A 12,373-nucleotide genomic window follows, 5' to 3' on the forward strand; every position below is an offset into this window, starting at 1 on the left:
AGGAGCAGATATTTAGGACAGAGATTGTTTAAAAAAAAATCCACCTGGAGTGGAGTGAATCTCAGATATTTTAAATTTAAAGCTGTGGAAGCTGAATTGCTAAATACATCGGTGAAAGAGCTTGACAGGTTTATTGGATGTTAAGAGATTACTGCGGGAATCAGCTGCAGTACCGCCACAGCAGGCATGTGGGGCTGATGGCTGATCCTGCTTCTAATCCTTGTGCTTTTTTTTGTGTTCTTATTGAGTGGTAGAGCAAGCACAAGACCTAGCTAATCAGATTAGACTTTCCCTTACCAAATCCACATCATACCCTTGTTTAAAAATGAGGTGAATCAGAGTTTGGTCTTTCCAATATCTTCCATCCTTGAACGAATAGACAAGGTTCATTGGTAAGGTACACTAAGAGTAAGTAATTTGGCGAGGTGCCTTTAGATCACTCATGCTCATGGGATGGTGTCCCAATTACATTCAGACTCAGGTGTTTCTGTCATTCTAATTCTCCTGGACCTTAGCGCAGCGTTCGATACTGTGGATCATGCTATTTTAATAAACCGTCTCCAGTATGGGGTCAGTGTCAATGGCATGGCCTTGAACTGGTTTAAATCATATCTTAATGACAGGACTTTCTCAGTTAATATGGGCAAATGTTCGTCTTTCTTAACTATCTTTCCCTGCGGGGTCTCACAAGGGTCTATTCTAGGCCCCATTCTCTGTTCTTTATACATACTTCCCCTTGGTCATACCATTCAAAAACACAACATTTCTTTCCACTGCTTTGCTGATAATACTCAGTTCTATCTCCCCTTGAAACTTAATGACCAATCAAAAATAGCCAAACTCACTTACTGTCTAGAGGACATAAAGCATTAGATGGCTCAAAACCTCTTACAGGTAAACAAAGGCAAATTTGAGAATCCTATCTGGTCTCCCTAATTCTAACAAAATTACCTCCAATAGCCTTGGTGACTTTATCCACCCTCATTAAACCTGATGTCAAATCCTTTGGTGTGATATTTGATTCTACCTTTAAGTTCGACAAACAAGTTAATGCAGTAGTTAAAGCTCACTTTTTCCAGCTCTGCACTGTTGGCAAAATCAAATTATTCCTTTCATTTAAAGATCTTGAGAAGATTAATCCCTGCTTTTATATTCTCCCATTTAGACTATAACTCTATATACTGGGATGAGTCAGTCTTCATTATCCCATCTGCAACTGGTTCAGAATGGTGCCAAGAAGAGGGACCATAATCAGTCCTATTCTGGCCTCCCTCCATTGGCTGCCAGTATGACTCAGTATTGGTTTTAAAGTTCTCCGTTTTGTCTATAAAACCTTTAATGGGCTAGCCCTCTCTTATACCTCAGGTCTCCTAACAAGTCCCTTCAGGTTGGCTAACTTGGGGTGCTAGGCTGTTCCACGCTGAAATCATAAACTCAGAAGAGATTGTGCCTTTGCTATTGCAGCCCCCAAATGCTGGAACACATTCCTCCTGCTATCAAATCACCCCCTTCCATCAACTCTTTTATATCTCTGGATTTTTTGGTATGTTGCTTTTTGTAATTTTAGTTATTATCTGATTTAGATCTTCCCAAAACTTTTCCACTTTCTCACATACCAAAAAATCCAGAGATATTTCTTCTAAGTAATATAAGAAGTAAAGAACTTGGACTCAATTTGGATGGAGCACAAAAAAGATTTATTATGATAGCCCGAGCTGTAGCAAAAAAATGTATTATGTCAACCTGGAAATTAGAAGATAGCCTGAGAATACAGCAATGGTACATAGAAATGAATAAGTGTATTCCATTGGAAAAATTAACATATAATTTAAGAAAGAACATCACAGTATTCGAACAAATTTGGGAACCGTACATGGAACACAACAGAGAAATCCTACTGCGGACCTTCACCGCCTAAAATGACAGAATGAGAAAAAGACGAAATGAACTGTCCCAGTGTGTAAAAGTAGATGACACAATTTTCTTGTTTATTTTCATTGTGTGGTGACATTGTTTAATGGGTTTAATGTATGTTGAACGTTGAGTGGGTGGGGAGGGGAGTGGGAAGGAGGGAGGGAATGGAGGAGGGAAAAAGGGGAGAAAATGACACTGTATATTCAAGAGGGAAAGGTTTATGTGCATTTTGGTCAATATGGTTCATAGTGTGAAAAATAAAAAAATTAAACTCTGATATCCAGATTGAAGATGTACTTTGATTCACTATTGTTTTGAGCCCTCCTCATGCACCTGAGTGTTAGCTTGTGTTCTAACCTCTGGTATTTGATTTATTCTGTACTTTAAATAGTTGCCTCATTGTGATGTCTTTCTGATCTGTACAGCACTTTGGGCAACGGGAGTTGTTTCAAATGTGCTATATAAATAAATAAATGAAACTAAACCTTCATTGTTTGAGGAGAGGGAGAGAATGATATTGAAAGGGCAAAGCAGTAAAATTTGCTTCCACTGGAATGACATTACCACTTAAATGAATTTACAAAGGACATTTTTAATGTTAAAACAATCTTGTTGAAGTGTTGTAAACAGAACATGATTGGAATGATGAACAAGATATCTATTTCTCCTCCTTGCCTTGATTGTTCAGCAAGTCTGCCTGAGGGATAACCTACATTTCTTTACACATCAGTGGGAAGCAGTAGGTTTTTTTATTGAATGTGCTGTTTAGATGGCTTTTTAGAGGATGTATTAGAGCACAGAATCTTTTTTTGTTTCTGCTGCTCTTGCGATTTTAATATTTATGCTCTTTGAAGTGAATCACTTAAGCAGTGTGTAAGATCAGTAACAGATAATCCTAGCTGATGCACAATATCCAAAGCTGGAAACTAAGTTTCTATTCGTTCTGCTCTGTTATTGTTCCTCAATCACAATCCTCGCACTTCCCTTCTCATTGCACTAGTGTGACACTTACTTATCCCGTCAGAATTCTCATGGCCGCTTTAAATCAGATTGTCAATGTAGTGTCTCAGGTTTATGGAGTTGTACAAAACACAGCAGCCAGTTGGCACACAACATGCAGAGGGAGTGGGGGTGGAGGGGGGGTGGCGGGGGCCAGGAAATGGGAGCAGGTGAGAGGTGGAGACTAAAGGAACACTTAAAATGAAAATGCAGTCTTGTGTGGTGATGGGAAGTTGATAGTGTTGGTTTTTTTGGACGGACTGACTGCTTTCTTTCATTGGGAAACTGAATGCTGAGGATCAAATAACTGACATATAATACAAATAATCCAGATGTAGATCGTGGGTGCATCAGAGATACTGCCTAAACCCAATGTGCGACTTCCTTTGCAAGGGACAGCATTTGGGCATTCTTCTGCTCAGAGTATTTGCCGCTGTTCAAGACAATCGTAGTTTCCATTTTCTCATTCTACATTCAGGTTTCTTCCGACCTTTAATATGGCTAAATTGCAGGATAATTCACGGAATAGGCTGGAGAACAAATCTGGCAGCAACGTTTAAGATTTTGACACTATGCGTGGACCTGGTTACCATGCTGTAAGCTAGTAGAATGGTGCAGCTCATAGATTGCTACCTCACAGTGCCAGAAACCTGGGTTCCATCCAGAACTCTGGTGCAGTTTGTACGTTGTCCCTAAAGGAATATAGAACCTTGATCAGTGTGAGGTGGAAATACAACAGGCCCGTGTGCTGAACAATGTGGAGATTGCTGAAGATGAAATGTTGGGTTTTTGTAAAAACATCAAGATGGATAAGTCCCCAGGGCCAGACGCGATATACCCCAGGATGCTGTGGGAAATGAGAAAAGAGATAGCTGGGGCAGTAGCTATGATTTTTGAATACCTTTTTGGCTGCAGGAGAGTTGCTGGAAGATTGGAGAATGGCAAATGTAGTCCCCTTGATTAAAACAATAGGAAGAATCTTGGGAATTATAGACCGGTGTGTCTTATGTCAGTGGTGTGCAAACTAATGAAGAGGATTCTTAAGGATAGGATCTATAAGTATGGCTTGATGAGGGTAGGGCAGTAGATGTGCTGTGCATGGATTTTAGCAAGGCATTTTACAAGGTCCCCCATGAGAGACTTGTTGAGAAAGTCAGTGGAACCTTGGCTGTGTGGATAAAAAATAAATGGCTTTCAGGAAGAAAGCAGAAAGTAGTAGTGGAAGGAAAGTATTCTGCCTGGAGGTCAGCGACTAGTGGAGTGCTGTTCTAGGGCCCCTGCTCTTGGTGATTTTTATAAATGACCTGAATGAAGAGGCAGAAAGGGGGGTCAGTAAGTTTGTGGATGACATGAGTGTTGGAGGAGTTGTGCATGGAACTGAAGGTTGTCAAAGGATACACAAGGATATCGACATGATGCACAGTTGGTCAGAAAAGGGACAGATGGAGTTCAATCCGGGTAAGTGTGAGGTGATGCATTTTGGAAGGAGAAACCTGAAGACTGAGTTCAGAGTTAATGGTCGGTTACATGAGTATAGATGAACAGAGGGATGAAAGGAGACTTGATAGAGGTCTACAAGATTGTAAAAGACATAGATAGGGTGGCCAACCAGCACCTTGTTTCCCAGGGCAGGAATATCAAACACCAGAGGACATATGTACAAAATTAAAGCAGGGAAGTTTAGGGGAGACCAACCAGCACCTTGTTTCCCAGGGCAGGAATATCAAACACCAGAGGACATATGTACAAAATTAAAGCAGGGAAGTTTAGGGGAGACATCAAGAGTAAGACTTTTACACATCGAGTTGTGGGTGCCTGGAATGCCTTGCCAGTGATGGTAGTGGAGGCTGAAACTTTCGTGACATTTAAGAGATTCTTAGACTGACACATGGATGAAAGAAAAATAGAAAGCCACAGGGTGGGTTTAATATATTTTTAAAGGAAAATATGAATCAGCACAACGTCGAGGGCTGAAGGGCCTGTACTGTGCAGTGTTTTATGTTCTATAAGCAGGCCATTTTTGCACACTATGCCAACCCATTCAAGTTAGAAAATCGCCCTTCAGTCATTAGTTTTTCTGTTTATCAGACCATGGCCTCTATGCCTTGGTGATTTAAGTAGTCATTTCGACACTTTAAGCTGCTCAGAATTGATTTTACTGAGGACCATAATGGCTGAGGAGAAAGAAAGGAAAGTAGCTCCTTAAATTCAGTAACCTATTGACCCCTATGGACAGTAAAATAGATGGTGGAAGTTGAGTCAACATTATAGGTACTATGTAATTGATTGTTAAAGTTAAAATATTTCTTAGTAAAGTTAAATTATAGAATTAAATATATTTCTAGCAAGGGAATTGTGGGCTGGATACAAGGTCACACACAGGTCACATCACATTACAGAGTCTCGGAGAGAGTTCTTTTCAGAGTTACCCATCTGGAAGAACCAGATCATAATGGAACTGAATGGGTCTTAATTGATTCCAGGACAATGGATGTGTATATAGCATTATGCTGGCAACTGTGCAATTAAGCAAGTTCTTTCTTGAGTAACGTGCTCAGACTTTACAGAGTCTTAAACCACTTAAACCTCTTGGACAGAAATGAGGTCAGATGTGAAGTGATAATTTGAAGGAAGGCAAAAATGTCATGTACCATGATTTTTGTTTTGGACAGAAATGAAACAGAAATAGTGGTGATGTCATGTCACATGATTTCAGAGAAACATATAACTCAGTGATTCTCAACCTTTTTCTTTCCACTCGAATACCTCTTTAAGTATTCCCTATGCCATAGGTGCTCTGTGATTAGTAAGGGATTGCTTAAGGTGGTATGTGAGTGGAAAGAAAAGTTTGAAAACCACGGTTTTAATTGTACCTAATTGATTCGTTATATGCTCGGTTTTCTAACTCCAAAGAAAATAGGCCAATGACAATTTTTCTCAAGCAAAATATTTCAGTAACAATTGGGTCTAGAGCAGGGATTCTCAACCTTCCCTTCCCACTCACATATCACCTTCAGTAACAGTTGGGTCTAGAGCAGTGATCCTCAACCTTCCCTTCCCACTCACATATCACCTTAAGCAATCCCTTACTAATCACAGAGCACCAATGGCATTGGATTACATAAAGTGGTATGTGGGTTGAAAGGAAAAGGTTGAGAACCACTGATATAAAGGAAGGCAGAAAGAGATAGTTTGAAGCCAGACTGAAAAAAAATTGTCCACGCTGTGAAAGACACAGGGGAGAAACAGGAGTCTCTGGAGAGAGAGGGAGATGCTGTACTGTTTTGTATTATCCTTATCATAGGAGATACTCAAAATAAAAGGCTTTAAAGTAAGTAAGACCATTTTGCTCTTGATTAAGAAAGAAATCATAGAGGAGATCACAGTTCTGTAACCCTAACAAGATAGGGGGAAAACTTGTGAAAACACTCGTATGAAGAATATCTCTCTGAAAGACAACTCATCAGAGGACTCATGAGTTTAAAGAGATCTGAAGATATGCTTCATAATTACTTCTGAACTGCAATTTAAAAATCTTCAAGCAACACAAGATGTTTAATGCTGAAGTTTAAAATTTCAGCTCAAACTGAAATGGTTCGTATTTTGACACACACAGACCTATATTAGCGCTAGTGGGAATTAAGTTAAGAGTTAAGTAAAAAAAATGTTATGCTTTTAATAGTTTAATATTATTCAAAATTTACTATTGTCTGGTAAATTTGTTAGTTCTTAACACTAACGAGCCGTGATTCTGTCTGACCATCTATGTCATGCAAAGTATTGCAGAAGCTCAGAAGAATTGTTTTCAGACTCCTGGCAGACTTTAAAATGGCTTCACTTTGAAGATAGACATTCTGACTTGTTTTTATTCGCAGTAATGAGTTTTATCACGCAGAGTGCATTGCATCTTGGTGAACAACAGTTAATAAAACTGTCACTAAGGCATTTATTACTGCATGATGTCTTGCAAGAACATCTGTTTCAGTTTTTGGACAGATGTTTGTACGTTATTAGAACTTGCATAATATTTGTATACATTTGCATTATAAATCTGGCTGTCAGTTATATCCCTGACTTCACATTTTTAAAAAACTGCCAATTTTCCATTCAGTTAACATTAGTTTGCTTAGCAATTTTGTTGGAAAATATATCTTCAAGACCATTTCAGTACAAAAAAAATCTGGAAAGTTCAAAGTTATTGGTGCTCTCTCTCTCTCTCTCTCTCTCTCTCTCTTATAAACTCTGATGCTCAATCCATCTTATTGACTGTCATCTCTGACTCAACCAGGATCTTCAATTATCACTGAGGCCACATAACTTCCCCATGATAACAATGCCCAACTTGCACTGCACTCCAGTCCAGCTAAGCTGCTGGTAAAATTCTCCTCCATGCCCTCATTTCCTCTAGATTTGACTACGCCAGTGCTTTGATTGACATTACCTCCTTCATATACAAATTCTTGCAAAACAAATGACAATTTTTAACTTGCACTGAATACCAATTCCTCCTCCTCTGTACTTGATAAGATGCATAGTCTCCTAGCTCAGAAATACCTTCAGATGTTCTCAAATCTCTCCGTGGCCTTTGTAACAATGATCTTCCAAGATCACTGAGTCACTCTGATTCCAGCCATTTCCCAAGTTTCAGTGACTTGAGTTCGTCACAAGTTGAGGAAGTTCCTCTTTCAACACCTTGCCCTTCCTTTCTCCCTTTAAGACTGCCTTAAAAGCTTTGTCAAAACCTATTGTTATTTTTCCCCAATATAAGGTATGATAAGATTGTGAGTTTATTGTCATATTCTTATTTGCCATAGCAGAAAAAAACTATAATAGTTTTATTATTTATGAATGAGAGTTAAAATTTGTTTAGCTATGCACTATATTTCAATAAGACCACCAAGGTGAAGTGGATAAACATTAAAGAGAATAAAAATTGAGGCTGGAATTTGACAGTTTTGTATCTGTTTGTAATGTACAGCAACAATGTGAGGGGCCTGGAATAAAAACAGCAAGTATTGGAAATACTCACAGGTCAGCCAGTATCTGGGAAAAGAGAAATTGAGTTAACATCACAAGTCTGGTCGGATAAAGAGTCTCTGAGCTGAAGCCTTAAAGTTGTTTCTCTTTCCACAGATGCTGTCTCACCTCCTGAGTTTTTCCAGCATTTTATGTTTTTTATTTATTTCAGATTTCCTGTATATGATGGGTTTTTTTTTTAAATTTTCATGAGTTAGCTTGTTTCTGCCATCCAAACTTCAAATATGAAAACTGTACAAATTTCACTCTAACATTTTCTGAATTACTAATATTTCTCTTTTAGATTTTCTTACAAGTCTGAAAATGTTGTCCTGTTCATCTAACTCTGCAACTTTATGCAGCTGTTGGTACATTTAGAAATAACCTGCAGAAGAACCCTTCTCGCTGTTCTTGATATTTTGTGATGAATAAACTTAAACCTAAAAAAAATCCTTTCTTTCCTATTCTTCTGGGTTTACTCTCATCTGAGAGCGAGAATGAATGAGTCACATTAAAATGTATCATTGCTTTGTTCACGATTCCTGGAAAAACTTCATAAAATATATGAGGCAAGCGAACCATGTTTTAGACTTTAACAAAAAAAAAACCCAATGCTGGAGAAACACAGCAGATCAAACAGTGTATTTTATATAGCAAAGATAAAGACACATAAACAACGTTTCAAGAGTAAAACACAAAAGTCTGCAGGCACTGTGGTTAAAATAAAAACACAATGCTGGAGAAACATAGGAGGTCAAGCAGTGCCTTTTATTAAGCAAAGATAAAAAGAATAACCGACGTTTTGGGCCCTTCATCAAGGTATGGAAAAATGTCGGCAGGCATCCAAATAAAAAGTTAAGGGGGGGGAGATAAGGATAATATGTCAGTGGAAAGCTTGTCTCTTGAGATGGCGGCAGAGATATCCAGAAAGTGGATAGGGATGTTGGAGATGGACCAGGTGAGTTTGGGATCGGGGTGAGAATTGGCAGCAAAGTGAATGAAGTTGACAAGTTCATTGCAGGTACATGAGGCATCAATATAATGGAGGAAGAGTTGAGGGGCCTTGCCTATGTAGGCTTGCAGCATGGATTGCTCCACAAAGCCCACAAACAGGCAGGGGTAGCTGGGACCCATGGCTACTCCCTTGATTTGGAGGAAGTGAGACGAGTCAAAGGAGAAGTTGTTTAGAGTGAGGAAAGGTTCTGCCAGGAGGAGGAGGGTGTTGGTGGTAGAGGGTGACTGGTCAGGTCTCTATTCCAGAAAGGTGCAAAGTGCTTTAAGACCATCTCTATGGAAAATTGAGGTATAAAGGGATTGGGCATCCATCGTGAAAATGAGGTGGTCCAGCTTGGGGAGTCTGAAGTCACTGAAGAGATGGAGGGCATGTGAGATATCCCAAACCTAGGTGGGGAGGGATTGGATCAGGGTAGAAAAGATAGAGTCAAGGCAATACTACACTAGTTCGGTGGGGCAAGAGCAAGTGGAAACAATGGGTAAAAGGTAGAAGAGAGCAGTGTGGAGATGGGAGACAATGAGATTGGAAGCCATGGGAAGGAGGTGATGAGGTTAGAGTTTGTAGCTTCATGAGCTCTGGTGGTTGACCTGTGGAATGGATAGGTCAGAAGAGGTGTCTGAGATAGAGGCAATGAAAGAAGAATTCAATATAAAGGTGTGCGCAGAACACATTAATGTGTGGGTGGAGGGGGATGAAGATAAAGCCTCTACTGAGGACTGGACACTCCATCTCAGAGAGGGGAAGGTCAGACTGGGAATCGGTGTTGTGGAGGGTGTGAGCAGGAGATGGAGAGTTAGGGAGGTCATAAGATATAAAAATAAGGTTGGTAGAAGGGAGGTGGAATGTTAGGGAGGTCAGAGGGTACAGAAGGAGGGTTGCAGAGGTCAGAAGAGGAGGTGGAGGGTGGGAGTTAGTGGGGGTGTGGGATGGGTAAGGTCTGAGGGGGGGAGGTCAGAGAGGGGTGGAGGAGGAGGGAGTCACTGGAGAGAAGGAGTGCAGATAAGAGGGTCTGAGGCTTAGAGGGTTGAGAAGAAGAGGGGGAAATGGGGTAGAGATGTGTAAGGCGATAGTGAAGGGGAGATCTGCTGGTTAATTGCCGGAGCCAGGGTTCCATATGGCAGCTAACACATTGGGAGCTCCAGTGGGTAGGCAGCTGGGGCCAGGGTTCAAAGTGGCAATCAAGGCTTCGAGAGATCTGGTGAGTCGGCACCTGGGGCCAGGGTTGGAGTAGGTGGCTGAGGCATTGGGAGCTCTGGTAAGTAGGCAGCTGGTGCCAGGGCTGGAGTCAGGCAGCCATTGTGTTGGGAGCTCCGATAAGCTGCGGGGGTCACACAAGCAGGCGGTAGGGGCTGGAGTTGGCAGTGGAGACAAAGGGAGCTCCGGGAGGACAGGTGTCTGGGGCCGAGATGGGGACCCATGTTGAGGGTCGCAGAGACTGCAGACTAGGGAGGCGAGCTTGCAATCCTTGATGTAAACCAGGTGGGTGTAGGGTTGGCGGATGAACACATGGATCTGGCGGTGGATGTACAGGAGGGGTCCACTTGCCACAAAGTCTGAAAAATGTAAACAGACTTCTTGCAGTTTGAGCCTCAATTGTTAAAAACATTTGGAATACTTACGATATAAGACTAATGGATTGGGTTTTATATGTTGTCAAAATGAATGGATAATTATTTTGGCCTGTGAGAAACTACTTAGCATGCTATATCTTAGTTCAATTGGTTTATGGAATACATGGAAGGAATTCTGAATAGATTTCAGATGGCGATTTAACACAATGAGAATTAATCATTATATTTGAACTGTTATCCTTCAAGATAACGCGAAAGTGTAGTATTAAAAATTTAAGAGATGATAAATCTATCCGTCCATGGAAATAAAGTTCAAAATGGCTTGAATTACTGGAGACTTGCCTTGAATGCAGATTTCAGATGACCAACGTATTAGTTTAAAGCTTACTGTTGGTTGATTTCCAAACACCAGCAATTAGAGGTGAACATTTCCTTGATTGGCTGTAATTAAAGAGAAGGTCTACAAAGTCCAATTCAAATTATCAGCACTCATATCTGGGAAGACCCAAAACTTGAAGCCATGTTCTGCAGCATTCACATCTTTCAAGGACATGTGCACCCAATCCCCTTACGACCTCCTCCAAGGGTTCACTTCTCAGGTGTATGCCTCACCTGCCTCTCTAAATGTTCTGGCTCCCTGGCCACTGCTCGGAACTGGCTCCAGTCTTCACCATACTTTCACATGGATGCATCAGAAGCAAACAGCTTGCTCAAGGTTTGGGGCCTTGGGTAAAACAGAACTGTGGGAACCTGAAGACAACAATGGATGTTCTTTGCTAATTCCCTGAAGAAGGGCTCAGGTCTATGGGTGCTGCAAATTGGCTGAGCTCCTCCAGCATTTCAGTGTGTGTTTTACTACAGTGCACTTACCTGGTTTTTCACTGAGTTTATACAAAAAAGTCTTCCGAGGATCAGCCTGGTCCTTGAAGGTTAGTTGCAACAGTGAGCTAGACTTCTTCAGCTTCTGCATGAACCAGAGGCCTGAGGTGGTAGAAAAAAATATAATTAATCCCCATTATTATGAAAGCTCAAGCAGGTTATCCTGTGTGACTCACAATCAAAGTTAATAAAGCCAGAAGCAAAAGCAGGATCGTAAGCAAATTAGCACACATAGTACTCATTTGAAAAGTCTTTATTTCTGCGTTGAATCACCCTCTAGAGATTTTCAAAGGGATTTCATGCCATGTATCGCCTTTGCATTTCTGATGCAATCTTCCTGTCGATGAAGTACAGAATGGTGCCTTTTCTCGTGTTTGAGTTCTTTAAGCATGTCAGTGCAGCCCCTGGAAGCTTCAAAACCATGGACGATGCACTGATCACTAAGTAAGATCTTCGCACGTGCCCACCCCCTCGCATCACTGACTCTTTTAGCCAATGTAGCCTCTGGAGAATAAAATTGAGGATCTAAGGGCAAGGTTGCTGAACTAAAGGGACACGAGGAGTTGCTGCAAACTCTGTTTCGCAGAGACATATCCCACTTCCAAGACTCTAGGCTTGGCCCTTTGGCCTGAAGGTTTCTCTGCACATCACATGGACGGCTAGCATCCTCAGGTAAAGGAAGAGGTGCAGTGTCTGCTTCATGATTAACTCCTTATGGGGCTTCTGTCTGAGGGCTGCTCCCCTCATCTGGAACATCTGCTGATGTGCCAACCCTTCCACCTCTCGAGGGAATTCACTTCCGTGTCCTGACTATAGTCGACATCCCTCCACCGGCAGGCGTCAAGCTAGCACTGGGGCATCTACACACCTTATCCACAAACTTCATACAGGGTTTCCCGGTGCCTTCTCAGCTATTGGCGGAGACTTCAACTAGGCCATGCCCAGTCCTCCCAAACTAATCCCACCATGGCTCTCAACC

General features: G+C 41.2%; 1 protein-coding gene and 1 long non-coding RNA gene across 4 annotated transcripts in view; one reads left to right on the top strand and one right to left on the bottom strand.

Moving 5' to 3' along the window:
• Window positions 1–12,373, top strand: part of LOC138755740 (uncharacterized) — a 116,678-nt gene that overhangs the window by 66,941 nt on the left and 37,364 nt on the right. The window lies entirely within an intron of this gene.
• The window catches only part of fam135b (family with sequence similarity 135 member B), a 409,679-nt gene that overhangs the window by 10,260 nt on the left and 387,046 nt on the right, over window positions 1–12,373 (bottom strand). The window contains exon 19 of the mRNA XM_069922246.1: window positions 11,386–11,496. Coding sequence (XP_069778347.1) covers window positions 11,386–11,496 — 111 coding nt within the window. The remainder of the gene's footprint in view (window positions 1–11,385; window positions 11,497–12,373) is intronic.

This window comes from Narcine bancroftii, chromosome 2 (genome assembly GCF_036971445.1).
Source record: "Narcine bancroftii isolate sNarBan1 chromosome 2, sNarBan1.hap1, whole genome shotgun sequence".
In the NCBI taxonomy this organism is placed as follows: Eukaryota; Metazoa; Chordata; class Chondrichthyes; order Torpediniformes; family Narcinidae; genus Narcine; species Narcine bancroftii.